A 16,138-nucleotide genomic window follows, 5' to 3' on the forward strand; every position below is an offset into this window, starting at 1 on the left:
CAAATGCTTGTCTGTAACGCTTGTAGTCCTTATCCTGGGGATATATCGCGAGTACCGAACAGGTAAACATCTTTGAAACAAAATGTGTGGTATAAATGCCTTTCTGAGACGCGTATGGGAGTGAGGAAGGGGATGAATCAAATCAATAAAAAATGAACTATACAACAGACCTTTTGTTAAGTCTTAAGCCAGAATCTACCCTCCTATACCGTGAATCTACAAACTCAAAAAAAAAGCTGGTTGTCTGCTTATAGCATACTTTGCTTATATAACTTGCGTAAAACCGACACTATTTTGTAATTTTGCTAGTACCTCATTTTGTTTCTTTTTTGTATAACTAACGGTCGTAGCTAAAAAAGAGGTCAGTGCTTTTTTGAAGTCTACAGCTCAATTCTTTTCAGACTCTAACTTTCCAGATACTAGCACTTTGAACAAATGTAAATCCCAAAGGACAACTAACAACGAAGCAATAAAATATAACGTCGTGTTTCTATTCATTTGCCAACATCCTTCTAATTCCCAGCCTGTACTAAAACAGCTGAACCCGAGTCAGCGTCAGCCACTTCGGGAAGAGACAGCCCGCTCATCTCGCGGGAATTTCTTCATTCGCCCGAGGGCAGACCTTGACGTCTTTTCTATTTCGCACGTCGACTATTCGCGCAAATAAAGATAAGATGGACCAAAGCATTAACAAGGTACGTGATCGATCTTGTCTTCTAATAGTTCTGCTAGAAAATCTCCGGTTGATTGGGTTGAATCCAAAAGGAATCATTGTGATAGCCAGAACAGTGGAATGAATAGTCATACTTAAGCAGCTAAAAATTTGCGTTCATTTCGTACAGGCGTGTTGGCTACCTGATCGCACTCGAAATGTCGTAAATATATTACGTGATAATAAGGAGCTTGCGTTCATATGTTGTTTATTATTATTATTACATTTAGTCATAGATTTACCTCTACTACCAGACGTGTTTCAATTTACGGTCATTTTTGAGTTTTCATGATAGTGTTATTTCGAGTTTGATTCGATTACTTCTTGCAGGTTAAATGTTCCCCACAAAGAACATTTGCTAGGCCATAGTAAGATAGATATATCACAGATGTACAAACGGAGAAACAAAGGAATATTTGAAACTATCTGCAGCATAAACTGTTCGAAAAATTATTTTGTACCGATTTCTGAGAGCGGTAAAGAAAACGGTTCGGGTGTATCTGAAGGTCACGAAGGTCACTTTCCTTAAACTAAACAAATTAGTCTTTTCGTAACGGTAACAGGTAACAGACAATTTAAATAAGGCACAAGGCCCCTTTATTGTCTTCAAAATGTTTGTCATTCTTCTATGTTTTCATAGTGCAAAGACATCGCAGTTGCGTCATCATGCCTGAGCATCTATTATATATCGATTAACAATTACAGCTAAAAAGGTTGCAATGGCGTTTCATCGGCAAGGCAATGTACGAAATATATATAACCATTCAGGGCCTTCGTACTAATTCTGACTTTAGTAGCTCTTTCCCAATTTCTTTTAGATATATTCTCATTCAAATTATTTTCGTACGTTAACACAGATCTAACAGCATCAGATTGTCTTACACCTGTTGTTTGCCACTTTTTTTTTATACCACTTCAACTACTTCCGCCACTACTGCTTGCTTACTCTAAAATCATGAAATTTATATTTGAATTTTTTCATACGATGGAACTTCGTTTGCAAAGACACTATTCGATGATATAACTTTTATGAATTTCATCAGCTCGGTGCATCTAGCTTGGTTCAGCTGCTTGCACTTGAGCGTAGTAGCATCATATCAACAGCGATCAAACTTTAGTAGCTTCTTCTCGCTCCTCCTTGAGCACTTTGGCAGCAATTCTGTCTAGCTCTTGTCGAGCCTCCTCATCCCAAATGTTAACATAATACTTGTAGTAGTCGTAGCGGGCCTCGGCTAGCGACACGTTGAGTATCCTGGTCGCGCAGAAACATATGGTACCACCAATCGTTCCAAACACCATTCCTGTGTGTTCGTAAAAACAACAAAAAACAGGTAACTAGACAATACAATAAGAATGTTACTATACTAAAAATTGCAGCAGTTGCATAATACGACTAGGACTTTTAATAGTAAAACTAATTCGCCAACAACAAACTGTGATCAGCTCACCTAATATAGTTCCAAACCACATTCCCCTCAGACCGAGGTGACTCCTGTAGATTGCTGCCGTAAGTCCTCCGGCTAGGACATGCTCGAAAATGCCGAATTTTTCCCTATACACGGAACCTGATATGACACCGAGCATGTAGATCCCCGAAAAAAGGCTCGTTCGCCAAGCCATCTTTAACCCTCCTCGGGTAGCTTGCACAAACTGGTCGAAATGAGATACGAACATGGTAACATTGATACGTCGGATATCAGGAACACAAATACATGAAACATGTAATGAAGCTTTTCTCTTCTGTATACGTATGATACTATATGAACGATTCACACGTTGTGACAAGCAGTGTAGTGCAAGACCAATAATATTACATATCCATACATTAAATTGTAATGTTTATTCAACATTGCATTTTTTTTGGAGTAAAATGTCTGTACGCGAAACTTCGTCGAACCAGCGATTTCCGGCTTGGTAGTAAAAGAGCTGATCACCTGATACAACAATGAACTCACCACTTAAATGTGATTCTGTTCTAAGTAGCTAACTTTATACATTTTCAAACAGTAGTGCTTTGCCTCTTACGTATTTAAACATGCATAAGTAGCACAGATTGGTATTAATACGACTTACTAATCTGTGTACCATTCTATCGTTGCAGGTGAAATAATTACCGTTATAAACCAAATCTAGAGATCAGAGTTGAGTGCTGGCGTAGAAGTATCACTCATTTTTGGTGGTCATAGTCAATTGACACAATAGAAACCTTCAGTCTATCCCATTGCGTTAATCGATGTCGCGTCATGTTTATACCTGCTGATCCAGGAGTTTGCGCTGGTAATCTTTGCCGTCGAAGAATTTGTTGTGGTTATTCTGTCTGACAAAATTTTCTCTGGCTTGCTTTGCATAATTCAAACCTCCAGTAAGGAATCCCATTAAACCACTTAGCGAAGATGTCGTTACTGAAAAAGAGAATAGCAGCGAAAGGCCTTTTTTACAATAGTTTTTTTTTGTGAACTATATTATTCGCTACACTACAATCTTCAAAAGCTGGGTCCACTTGTAATACATGCTCTGCATCATCTATGGCAAGGTCAATTTAAAAGTCAAAATGCCAAGATCGTTCACCTTTTATTTTAGCAACTGGAGTTCGAGTTCGCGGGTGACAAGAGATTACTGAACGTGAACTAATCATATTCTATGCTAAGATGCAAGGTACTTAATTACCTAAGTATGAAGACGAATTTTATCAATCAATGCAACCGAAGTACGAAGATCGGCGTAAAAAAACGCTGGCTTACCTACTATATTCAGCTCTGGTGATAGTCGGCCATGGTTCCAGGAGTACATCTGACACAATCTGGACCAGCCAGTTTCGTCGAAGCGGCCGAGTCCTGGAACCTTGTGCTTTAAGAGTTTAATATCGTGATCGATTTCGGAGACGACACCGTGTGGTTTGCTGAAGTTCGTCATTGTACAGAACCGAATAAGTGCTCACTTTTGTAGGACAAAAATTCAGGTAAAACCTCAGGCAATGGGATCCCGGTTCCACCAAACAATGACAAGGTTTTCGGTAAAATAGAGGCGAAAGTTCAAGGATACTTATGTTGTGTAAACAAACTTTTGTTTGTATATTATGCACTGGGCATAAGGCTCTATAATGCAAACGGGCCGTCGGAACGGCTGATGTCAGCTAGTTGAGACTTGCTAGTACTTCCACAATTCTTCTGATTTGCGTTGAGACAAAGCCTCACTTCTGGTAAGATGCTCCGAGTCACAGTCACTTCGGAACAGATTGAACCAGCCAAGACTAATCAGGTTTGTACTGTTGTTTAAACTTTGTCTAGGAAACGCAAAATTGGTGGATAGATTAATCCTTCTGTCTTTTTCCTACTGTCACGTTGTCTTAGTTGTTGACCATGAGACCGTATCCGAGCCAGGCAAGGAGCCAAAAAGCAAAGATGGCGGGTACTGATAGCGGCACCAAAAGAGCGTAGTACAGGGCGTCCTCGCTCATCGAACACGTAAACGCAAGTGGTTCTGGAACGTAAGGACGTATAACGTAATTAAAATGAAAATAAGTAACATGTATCCTTCCTTAAAACTCTAGAAATTCAGCAACGACAATGGCAGGGTTAACAGTGGTGTGCTAACCCGCTTCAATTCGAAAGGCTTGATAATCTGTTGCACACTATACAACAAGACATTAGAGGTAAAGAAAACACATTCGTTTCTATATCTGTAGAAAAGTAGATATACTCAAGAATTATATATGATTAAGATTAAGATTTCTGTCATATGGTCAAGTAGCTTAAATGCTATGACTGCATTTTTATAATAAAATTAGAGTTTTCAAAATTTCTTGAGCAGTTTCTCCTAGCTGAAGGTTTCAACTGACTTAAGCGACTGAAGCCTCATAAAATCGTTATGTTAAATATACATAATACTTTTTATCTATGCAAATATTGTTACAATGGATTTTCTTTCGTCGCTATAAAAATGCGATTTAATTAGAATTACTTTCACACCACAACAAAACAACACTGACAAAATCCTAATGCATTTAGAATTTCTAAGTCACTTGACAGGCTTGAACAACTGTGACCATAGGGTGAGGGAGAAGTCCTCTCTAATTGTTTAGCGGCTCGACATAGGCGATTTACTAACACTTTTATTTAGTGATAAGTTTAAGTAGCAACCCTATATCTGGATGAAAACCCTATGATGGTAAGGTTTCTGAGATGCCATTTGAGATCTTAAATATTATTACCTGCTCAGTTATCGTTCTTCATATTATGAGCCAGCATTTCTTATTCGTCGTACGCGGTCTGACTGCACTAACCGTCCGCAATATAATCAGACACAAAATGTAACTTACATTATTAGTAAAGCCAAACATTTCACTAGAAAAAGGCTAACAAAATTATCATTATTTGCCCTTCCGCGAAAATAGTATGTTTTTGTCTATAGTAAAAACGATATCAGAATACAACATTTGATTAAGAAAAGGGTGACGACTTAGTTTCTTTAGTTCCAAAATATTTGCTGTAACATTTCAAGTAATAATTGCTTGCGATCAACATATTTCGGCTAGAATATACGCTGTGATAACTTGCGCAAATAAACACATTTTGTCACGCTATTTACGAACGAATCCACTGCGTATGCTATAATACTTGGAAAAATAAGCATAAAAGTTCATCACGTAGTTTATTAAAGTCAGCCCTTGCAAGATATAATTACAATCTCAGTAAATGCAAAATTTATCAATTAAAGAAGACAATTTTACGTCTTCTGTCTAACGTCTCGCTTTCTCAGACAACTCGTATACCGACATCCGCGTCCGTGAATAAACTCGAAACCTTATGTTACTTCTCGGAAACGTCCACTATTGGGGAATTTTCTTGAGAACTCGATACTTGTAGCGAATGCCATTTTCTTCCTGTTCTTCGTTCGTTACAGCGGGATCTTCAATATCGGTGAATTTCCTTGTGTCTATATTAAGGAACGTATCACATTCGAATTGGCCTAACACTTCTGTGAGATAGACGGTGTCCATGGCCGGATGTCGCATAGCATCAACGTAAACCTGAGTGCCTCCAATGACAAAGATGCGTTCCACACGACTTTGCCCCTTACAGCAGCCCGTACCGGCAATCTCCAAAGCTTCATCAAATGATTTTGCCACTTTTACACCCTCGGGTACCGACTCCTGACAAAGGCCACTGCTGATAACAATGTTGATTCTACGTGGTAAGGGCCTTCGATTTTCCGGAATACTTTCCCAGGTTCGGCGACCCATGACAACTGCGTTACATTTGTCTGGGTCCGTTGTGTTGGTTGTGACTCGAGCAAAGTGCTTCATTTCGTTTGGTAGGCTTCGGCCCCAGGGCAGACTGCCTTTGTTACCAATACCCTTCGAGGCTTTGCAGACGGCCACTATTGCGCACAATGGAGGAACAGCCATTATGAAAGGATCCTGCAAACATGGAGCAAAATGCCTTGAACAAGCGATTTTTTATTAGAGCGTTATACTGCACTCATTTTTGAAGAACACAATGGATGAACCGGTCAGTACTCTAAAGGAATACAGCAAGACAAACCGGATTGAATGATCTTTTTTCTTTCGGGTTTCTAATCCTTAGCTAGATTTTATTAAAGGCACTCAATACAAGCAAATTTCCTCAAGCATCTAGTCAACATCTTTGTTTAGTTTAAAGTGAGTAGCGAGACCGATGGCGGCGGTGGTTTATGTTCTTAATTTTCCATTTTAACTCGTTTTCGGTACGTGAATGGGTAAACACATGCCGCATAGTGAGACTTCAACGAGGAACTTTCGTCTGTTTCATAATATAAAGAAGCACCGGCGTATTTTCGTAGCAGTCAAATGTTTTTCATACAGCTTGGCTGATCCACGTGTTACGTACAGTGGCATTCCATGAAAATGCAACGTCACGCATGGTTACTTGAGCTATCTAACTAACTGTAGTGGCAAGAAATAATACGGTTAATTAGCTTGTATTGGTTTGCCCGTGCAGGCAGCTATCTACTGCCTACATATTATATTAGACTGCCCTCTTCTCGCAGCGTTTCATACATTTGTAACCACAGTACGGTTACGTAACGCATCCAGTTGATACTGCTGGTGAAACGCTGTAATCATTATTAAAGAATAGACAAATATGAAATACTGAGTGAAGGCAAGGAACGCGATGTATTTCCGTTGCCTTAGACCTAATCGCATGTATATATATATACATATATATATATATTTCGCCTTTAATCGATTAATTAGCACAATTACTACACATCATTCGCCTGATGTACGAACATCCTCTATTATACTATTACTATTATAGGGCTTTGTCAACTTAGACATGCGATTAGGTATATATATATATATATATATATATATATATATATATATATATATATGCTTCAACACGCCATAGGCAATAAGTGAGCAAACATTTTTAGCATAAGAAAATATCGTATTTAGCTGTTATAATTTCAGGCTCAACATTTACGCAAGATGCCTGTATCAGTAGGATCATAATTTACGCAATAACTTACGATTATTATTCTTAATGTTAAAATGCATAAGTAATGTCCGGTTATTTCGTCTGGTCTTTATTACTACCACTCCGCCATTCTGTCTATCTCTACATACAACTCCTCTATAAGCACCCTTCTTCCTCTACAGATCCGTTCGAAGTTCGTTGTGCGTTGAACGAAAGCGAGTTCAAAATCGAAATATGCATTATATATTCCGAAAAATTCGCGTTCTCAATAACAACTTTGTTTTGACTTTACTGAAATCAAAGACTAACGAGGCCACCCTATGTATTTGCGCCAGATGGCTCCTTGAACCTGAAGGGTGCACCCTACCTCGGGCGGTGGTTTTGCCTGAAAACTTTTTTTAAAGAAAGGCGACAGGCAAACGTCTCGTGAACTGATCACAAAGATACAAACGCTCGATTACCATTAGGCACTTTGACCCTGTTGGATTTCATTAAACATTGAGGGTTTGGTGTTCGATAAACTTGGCTAAAAGCATTACGGCATTTCAACTATTTTTAGCGTCTTCTTTAACAACAGCGTAGTAGACTTAATAACAGACGGCTACATAGACTTGTTACGAGACATGCGACAAGCGGTGTACCGACTTCCATTATGATGTGGAGAAAAGAAATGTTGGAATTGGAAGATTCCCCTAAGCTCAGAGTTACGCAGATGTTTATTTGAGACAGACTAGCATTAGTTAAAAAAAGTTTTCGACACTACTATAAATTTTCTAACGGATCACGATAAAAAATTGGCTGACAAATAGAGTTATGAAAAGAGTATCGTACAGCACAATCGGGATGCATATAACATCAATCTTTAATAACAGTAATGTGAACTAAACAATGAATTTTTATTAGCTAAAGTGACAGACATTACCTGCATGTTAACTCAGTATTGTTATTCTCATCTCTATCCTTCCAAAAATGACTCAGAGAGTTAACACAACTACGGTAAGCCCAAAAAATTACTTGTTTTTTTCCTAACTGGCCTAAGTATATCATGTTTGTTACAAGTACTAAATACAATTACGAAGCCCCTAGATACTATTTCGGTAATTAATATTCATTATAACTAAATGAAAAAAAATTGACAGTGAATTATTTTTGTTCCTCTTCATATGCGTCTTCTTGGATGTTTGGTCAAAATTGATTTTGGTAAATAAATACCTAAACGAGTTAAGCCAACAAAAACTACAGCGTTTTGAAGAACTGATATTACACAGCGTATTCATTACATTGTCTTTTAATTCAACACTCACTTTTTTAGTATCGACATCGACATACTAAGTTCTTCATTGAAACCTATAACTAAGTTCATATTCCAATTAAAAAAACTAGACCGTTTGCTACAGCCCACATCCTATCTGAGGAACTGTTACACCGGTTCGCTTTTAATTGGCATCGTGCATCGGCCCTAAAAAGTTCTAACAGCTAGAAACTTGTTTCACACACAAAGCACACCACTCATTTTTAAAGGTTTTTAAGTATATATATACATGAAAATGATTCCATTCACTTACCAATGAAATTAAGTAGCACCTTAAAGTTGCCGACGACGAAGACACCTACTGTGCTCTCTAAAAAGGTTCACAATACATTATCCCTTCTACGCTAAGGCTCTGACTAGTATTCGTTGAGGTTAGAGCGTGAAACCATTGCTACCAACTACTTTTTTTTTTGAAGTACGAAAAAACGATAACCTGTGCGCTTTATCGACAGTCACCCCGGGAGCTCTCGAGTCTCGTAAAACGCACAATGATCGTCGCCGTATTTCAACACATCAATGGCGGCGTTGGCGTCCTCGACCAGGGGAAGTTTTCTTAAACGTAGACAAACACATACATATTACCCCGTCTGCTATCCAGGATAATGAGCTATGTGCAGTTTTTAGAATCCACGCGGCAACAGCATAGGCCGCCAGACAGGCAGCCATCCGGCAGCTAAAGCCTGGCAACTGCGCGAAGCCGGCTGCGGTAGTCGCAGCCATAATTAAAAAATATGTGCGCAGACAATACCATCGGTCCACGTATCTGCGATGAAAAGGTTACCTTCCACGCGAAGGACACGAATGGTCAAATTGCATGAACTAACCTGCTTCGAGCTGCTCGTCTGTACACGTTAGATTATCTATCACCGCCGAACTTACTTCTCACGAGAATATCCTGTGTGACGATTTTCAACGCTTGCTTGTATTCGTATTATCCTTTTGTTAAACAGTAGCGTTTCTGTGTCGATTTCTATGCCACCACAGACACTACGAGAACACTGTGTGACTGTTGTATCCCTTTTTGATGCTAGTGGCACCTTTATCACTGCTATGAGACCGAGGTCTCATTCGTAGCTTTCGTAGATGTTAAAAGAAACAGCGCCGCTAGCGACGGCTAGATGGAATAAGGTACCTGACTTTGAGCAAGTCACGTACAATTGGCCCGATCACATTTTACTGAGCAAAATTATTCCTTTAGGTGGTTATAGGGCCCTTACGGGCAACACTTAAATAAGCGCAAGATACAAACATACGATTCGAGGACCTAGCAACGAAAGTCGTGGGCTAGGTAGGGTTGTGAGTGGGTTCAACTGCGAGTCAAAATACCGCTTCTAGTCATCAGTCATGTCATCCCTGATCCACCGAATAATTCGCCAGGCTAGAATTGCCTTCTTGAATCGGTCATGCAACGAACTAGAAGTGACCGCCCTGCACAAGTTGGTCTCCCAACTGACGGCCGAAGACGTGGGCATCGGTGAGGCTACATTTCGCCGTCATCGGCACTACGAGGCGCCAGTATTGTACATAAACGTTTTCGACAATGAAGATTTCGCAGTGACAATTTTTGTGCTCAAACAGGGTTGTCGAATCCCGCTTCATAACCATCCAGGTAGGTGCCAGAGGTCTTTTCCGCAACTCTGCTCAATTCCTCACCAATCTCTGCGCTGTCTTCGTCTCCTAAAGGCAACTGTAAGATCTATAAAACGCTGAATAGATATGTTAACTAAAGCAAACGTATTGTAAGGAAAAGGGATTATATAAATGTGAGTTTGCGGAGAAAACGTGATCTATTACGGGTCACTGTTGTTGGCTAGTATTAGCTGTTTGCATAATGCTGCAGTGGCAACATGTTTGTGATAATCTTGAAAACATTTAATGTTATAGTATAGGTAGATCGAGTATAGGTAGACGCACTGTCCTGCGGGATGATCAAATTAGCCGTCTGAGCAGCTATGTCTTATGGCAGTAGTATTGGCCGCAAAAGCCAAAATGCTTAGGCTAGTAATAGCTCAGGTAGTAATAACATGCAATGAATTACAATAGATAATATTTTTAAAGGAAATTCTGTCGACTCTACACCGTACATATATGAACCCACCACAACGATATGAGTTTCGTTCGATAATTTTTCGCCGAAATGCAAATTGAGCAGTTGTACTGAGAACTTATTCAGCTACTGAAACGAACATTTACTGCAACTGAGTTTAAGGTATTACATAGAAAAGGACTAAATCGTATTGAAAGCACAAATAGCTTATTCATGGGTTTTTAAAATCTATTTTACTATTGTCTAGTAGGGAGATCGACATAAAAGCCAATGGCAGATAACATTCTCATGAACAATAATGTTCAGATTTTTTTTATATATATATCAATTTCTATACATCTATAATGGAAATTTTTACTTTTGTCTTTTTCGGTTTTCATAAACCGTTATTTTGGTGAACAAAAAAGCCGTACTGATTTATTATGGTCCATATAATATTGACGAAAACGTTTGCTAACGTATATACGTATATTATACCATTAGTACTGTTTGTCTAAAAAAGGACTGATCGGTAAAATAAGTGAACAAGAATCCCGTATTTTCTTCATAGGTGCAGCATTGTGGGGTGTAAGTAGTTTTTCTTATATTTTCTTTGTACATTTAATTTTCACAATTTGCTTTGTCGTCTATTCATAAACAGTGAACTCACTTTTCTACGAAACATCACAACAGACAATAACCGTGAGACAGTCAAGTTTGCTTCTTCGTTATTGCCGATACTTACAGAAGTCAACAATTATCGAACAAAAACGGAAGTTGATACAATTGGAATCTCTTCTAGGACAAATTTTTCCCAGTTAACAAGATCCTGAACTAGGAACCTACTATGCGATTAATAGAACGCACCATGTTCAGCTTCTCTAAACAGCTTCATGAACATCTATTTGTTTTTAGTTTTTGTTTTTTTTTGTTAATTCATATCATATTCTGCTTTCATAGCGTGCTTTACTCTAATCAGATAATTACGTATCATCTTTTTCGTAAAAACGTTTTTGTTCGAAGTTGCTATTAGGTTAAGCATTGTGTGAGGTAGACTCCAGTTAAACACAGTGTTTTCATCAAAAGAAAGCAAACATATTTTTTCATATCATTTCCAGGAATGACGGGTATTTTAAAAGTACTCCACGGTACGGTTCGTATCGAGTCATTTTCGCCGACGTCAGCACCTCAACGCAGTGCATTTTCCTATATCTTTGGCCGGGGTCGTGGAGGCGTGCAGGCCGTTCGACACGAGCCTATTATTGTGTCACCTCGCGATGAACCATGCAGGCTCTCGCCTAACAAAGGCAACATACACGAGGTATTTATACAAAGCTTTGTTTTCAATTTTTGTTTCTCCAAAATTAATTAATTTTGTATTCTGCAAGTTGTTTATGATGTTATATGCAATAATACAGTTATAGTTGCACAGAATGATAACATTACATTATTTATTATTAAATGTCATTTCCAATTTCGTATTCGAATTGACCATTTGTTTATATTAATTTCGTAGTATACATTGTTATCAGTTGCTCTTTGTTTTAGATATAAAAAGAGTTCATATTCATTTACTGTTACTGAGTGAAATATTTTGCCTATATGGTAACAAGCTATTAATAATATTAAAAATAAGAATAGTTATATTAATTATGGTCTCCATTAAAAAAAATCATACCACTAGGTTAGAGCCGACCAAGGCGGTCCGGTAGCGTTTCTCGATGTCTTGTCTCCACCGTATGACAGCGGATCGAGGGATTGCACCTATTATGCCCTCTCCAGTACCGCGTCGCCTACCAGCGATGGCGAGCGGTGTTTCCTGCAAGAAGTCCCAACCCCCAATGACTTTTGGTGTGACACCTTCCCGTACGAGGGGCCGCGTCTCGGTAGCTCAAATGATGACGAGGTAGAAAACTAGCAGCAGAAGTAATTACTCCAGCAAATTCGACCCGCCCACATACTTATTATTAATACCGCAATATCTGGTAGGTGCGCAGTGGACCACGAATGTATCTCACCTTGGCCTTGACCACTTCTGTTTCGATTTACTAATGGACTTTCGATTGTTTACGCTAAAATGAACGCACTGCACGTTAACAGTCAGTTCTACGTACGATCAGCTGTGCTCAGTTTGTGTGGAACCCTGTGTTTCCTACTGAGGCAGGGTGGGTTTGATGCGTTCTATACATGCAAAATGTGTGCAGGAACGGCCAGAAGACGCGAGGCTCTCGCCTCATGGGATGTTCTCTAATGCCCGTGGTAATAACTATGAAGATGCGCCGTAAAATGACTGCGTCTAAGATTTGAGCAAAGTCAGGACCGCAACGAAAAGGCGTTCTTGTCACGAAGGCAAGTCTTGTGTTTGAACGACGCCTTGCTGAAAGGCGTCTTATGGACGGTAAACGGCTAGGTAAGCCAATTTCAAACTCGAATTTTCGAAGCAGCTGGAAAATATTGCGAAGCGATGTAAGTCGCTCGGAGAAGATCAATTTTCGGTACCCAATTACGGCCACGGGGTGTCACGGAACAAAACAACAGGACGGGAATCTACGGCAGGGTGAGTGAGAGCACCGCATTAAAAAGTGGTTACGATAATTATGTCGAAGATGATGCTGAGGACTATAACCTGGCTGATCTTACTGCACAATTTTATAGTAGTCGCTGCAACAAGCAAACCCCAACTCAATTAGGGACGTTTTTGTCCAATCCGCTGAGAACGCGCGCTTAGAGCGAAATCAGAAGTGCCAGCTTATCGGTATATTTCTTCCATAATAAGCTCTCTCATGTGAACCTTGGCCCCTGGGTAGTCTTCTGGGTTGAAATATTGATGCTATCCAGTAATGAACTTCTCGTCGGTAATGGTCCATTTTGGTCCAAATTGTCTTTTAATGAGAATTTTATAAAGAGTAAATTGTCGTACACCTAAGTGATGTATTTCTTTATCTGCAGATAATTTTTTCTCACCAAACACGCACACGTAACCTCGGACATACACAAGAGTAACACTAAATGCCACCGCGAAATTTACTTGGGTTTGCACAGTTTTGCTGAGATGAAACGAAAGAATTGTCAATAAATGACAGGTCGTGATGGCGAAATGAATAATATACTGAGTGCGGAAGTTATCTGTTAAAATTCGAGTTTTTAGAAAGTTTACTACTCTATTAATAATTATTACTATTGTAAATCCAAAAGCGTTATCTGAAATTGATTCAGCATATGCGCAACAAAACAAAACATAGATAAATTGTAGATAGGTTTATCTCACCGCTCTGTGAAACAATTTTTTCTTTGCTAAATCTAGCAATCACAGTTATGATTGTTAATGACCCTGTGCAAAATTTCCAAGCTAAGCAAAAGGCTACCAATGGGAAAATGTTTTGTTTTTCACTTAGACGGTGTCGATTTAATTAAAATTGTTCGTAGTTTGCAAACCGCTTCGTTCATTTCTTCTTTTCTTAAGTTATTAGTTATCGTCCCGTGATAAAAAAAAAAACAAGTTACTCTTTCATTAATCTTTTTTAGAATACGTACACATTATGTACGAGCAAGAAAAGAGAACGACAAAGCGATTCATCGTGAAGTTTGAAGATTTCGCTCCTCATGTTTCATGTCTCGCTTGGCTTGAAAAACAATTTGAACAAATATGAAGCATGCATGAGTGTAAGCCTTTCCCAATGTTTTTGTGTCTCACGAAGATGGTAGGTTGTTTCGAATCTGTTATGTGTTCTGCCACGTACCACTGTAAATTAGACTGAGCTAAAGTGCTGGTATCAGCTCGAAATGGAATTACTAGAAAGTTTGACGATAGCGTTTTCTGTCCCGACATAAGGTTATAGAAAAAGGTAATGATTTTTACCATGTACCCTGGTGGGTAGACGAGAGCATATATTAACATATTGTGCATTTCGTGATTAAATCTGTGTAAAAGGTGCTTGTTGGAATTGAGAAGAAACACTGCTAGTTGCTTATCATCATTCTAATAATATCATTATGATCTTTGCTTTAAAGCGGAAATGAATGAATATTAATGCAAATAAGAGTTTTGTGTGGCAACAGAACATGAAAAAGCAGGCTGTGATACGAATGAATGCGTGCGTCGTAATAAAATAATAATAAATATGAACAATAATGATGGAAAAAGACAAATATTATTAAGAGTAATAAAAAAAAAACGCATAAACCGGTAAATAAAAAAAAGTACACGAAAATATTTGTATTCAAAAAGAGATTTTTTTTTTCAAATTTTTCTTTGTTTAAAAATAAAATTCCTTTTTTTGTCACATGTTTAATTCAAAAATATTGCTAAGTGAGTTGATTGATTAGCTCATGTGAGACCCAATATTGGTATTCCATAAATGTTGTATACTAGACCAAACCAGAGCGTAAACTTATTTAGGGTACTTCTCCACATGTTAAATGCATCTTTGTGGCACTCAGTAACGTTTATTTCAGGAAAATTACAACTCGACTCTCAGAAGCGAAAAATAATCGTCCCTAGTAGATACTAGTTCACTTTTATCGCTGAACCGCTCTTTAAAAAAAGACACTGTCTGAAGCATTTAATATATAAAGTAGTCATTGAGAGGAGACCATTTGCGAACGCGGCAGTTATTGAAGTTTTTCGAATTAGTTTTTTTCCATTGTTCTCTTGAAAAAAAATCGATATGCGCTAAACTTCGCTATTTTTCTGAAACAAGACTGTTGCCTTCATCACTTCTGCCCTCTTCGCATATGACGGATCTTTCAGGCAGAAAACAAGTTAATATTGTAATTGCCTGAAACTCCTCTACTAAAATGAAATACTCGACTGGGATTACGTCGGGCATATCTAAAAATAGACTCCTTCTGCTTAACATCCTCTTTTTCATAGCAGATTGCAGCTTCGATCATTTCTAACTGAGCTCAGAATTTTTGAACAGAAATGTGTGTAGCAGGATCCAGCTTGCATCAGAGATTACAACTTTATGCCTAAGTTGTTGACGTTTTTATCTGACTAATGCAATATCGATCTCAATTCAGGACCATAACCAGGCTTACTGAGATCTGTCGGTGCACAAGGACCTAAGTTCATTCCTACCAATTCTACTAAACAAACCAAAAGACGCAACTGACGTCCAGTACTATGTGGCTCCAGTTAGAAGAATATGAGAGCGAATGCTAACTCAATCCCCTGTGCAGTTAATGTGGAAAAAAGTGTAATTAAAGAAAACATGATAAAATAAAAATCCGTATTTATTGCCTATATAAATAAAACAAGCCAATTTTTTCAGTTGCAGCTAATGTGGACCTCTGTAGGCTCTATTTCTTAGAAATCTTGAATTTACATATAATAGGTATGTAGAAGTTCGTGTTAGTAGCTCGCATGGTAGGACTCGTTCCCGAATTAAAATTTTATTTCGTTGTTGAAATACGTCGTTAGTTATTCTAGAGAGAATACGTTTTGGCTAGTTGATAATAGTTTCTTTTTAAGAAAGATTTACATACATAACAAAAAATATCCTTACAATGTTTTCAGTCAAAATTATATTTTTTTGTACTTTTTTTTGTTTTGAACGCGGCTTTGTATTAGATATATGGATCTGTGCAAGTTAGATGGTTAGCATATATGGTACCTTCTATATAAT

General features: G+C 38.3%; 2 protein-coding genes across 8 annotated transcripts; one reads left to right on the forward strand and one right to left on the reverse strand.

Moving 5' to 3' along the window:
- Window positions 1-903: 903 nt before the first annotated feature.
- LOC111270101 (dihydrofolate reductase) lies at window positions 904-9,546 on the reverse strand. 5 transcript variants are annotated; one of them, XM_022850137.2, is made up of 6 exons: window positions 9,365-9,517; window positions 4,923-4,989; window positions 3,454-4,192; window positions 2,966-3,114; window positions 2,161-2,362; window positions 904-2,013 (listed from the first exon to the last, which is right to left on the reverse strand). In XM_022850137.2, the coding sequence occupies exons 3-6, from the start codon at window positions 3,623-3,625 to the stop codon at window positions 1,820-1,822; spliced, it is 717 nt and encodes a 238-aa protein (XP_022705872.1). In that variant the 5' UTR covers window positions 3,626-4,192; window positions 4,923-4,989; window positions 9,365-9,517; the 3' UTR covers window positions 904-1,819. The 5 variants fall into 5 exon arrangements, with proteins under 5 accessions (XP_022705872.1, XP_022705870.1, XP_022705871.1 ...); XM_022850135.2 differs by lacking the exon at window positions 4,923-4,989 and having other exon boundaries at window positions 9,365-9,520; XM_022850136.2 differs by lacking the exons at window positions 4,923-4,989; window positions 9,365-9,517 and adding an exon at window positions 8,739-9,315.
- Window positions 9,547-9,678: 132 nt separating this feature from the next.
- Window positions 9,679-15,770, forward strand: LOC111270102 (2-aminoethanethiol dioxygenase). Of its 3 annotated transcripts, none has more exons than XR_002686134.2 (4): window positions 9,679-10,094; window positions 11,630-11,832; window positions 12,196-13,068; window positions 14,037-15,770. XR_002686134.2 is itself a non-coding variant. In XM_022850141.2 (3 exons), the coding sequence occupies exons 1-3, from the start codon at window positions 9,830-9,832 to the stop codon at window positions 12,427-12,429; spliced, it is 702 nt and encodes a 233-aa protein (XP_022705876.1). In that variant the 5' UTR covers window positions 9,679-9,829; the 3' UTR covers window positions 12,430-15,770. The 3 variants fall into 3 exon arrangements, 1 of the variants encoding a protein (XP_022705876.1); XR_002686133.2 differs by having other exon boundaries at window positions 15,534-15,770; XM_022850141.2 differs by having other exon boundaries at window positions 12,196-15,770.
- The last annotated feature ends 368 nt before the right edge of the window (window positions 15,771-16,138 follow it).

Source organism: Varroa jacobsoni, unplaced genomic scaffold (assembly GCF_002532875.2).
Source record: "Varroa jacobsoni isolate VJ856 unplaced genomic scaffold, vjacob_1.0 scaffold_1445, whole genome shotgun sequence".
Classification (NCBI taxonomy): domain Eukaryota; kingdom Metazoa; phylum Arthropoda; class Arachnida; order Mesostigmata; family Varroidae; genus Varroa; species Varroa jacobsoni.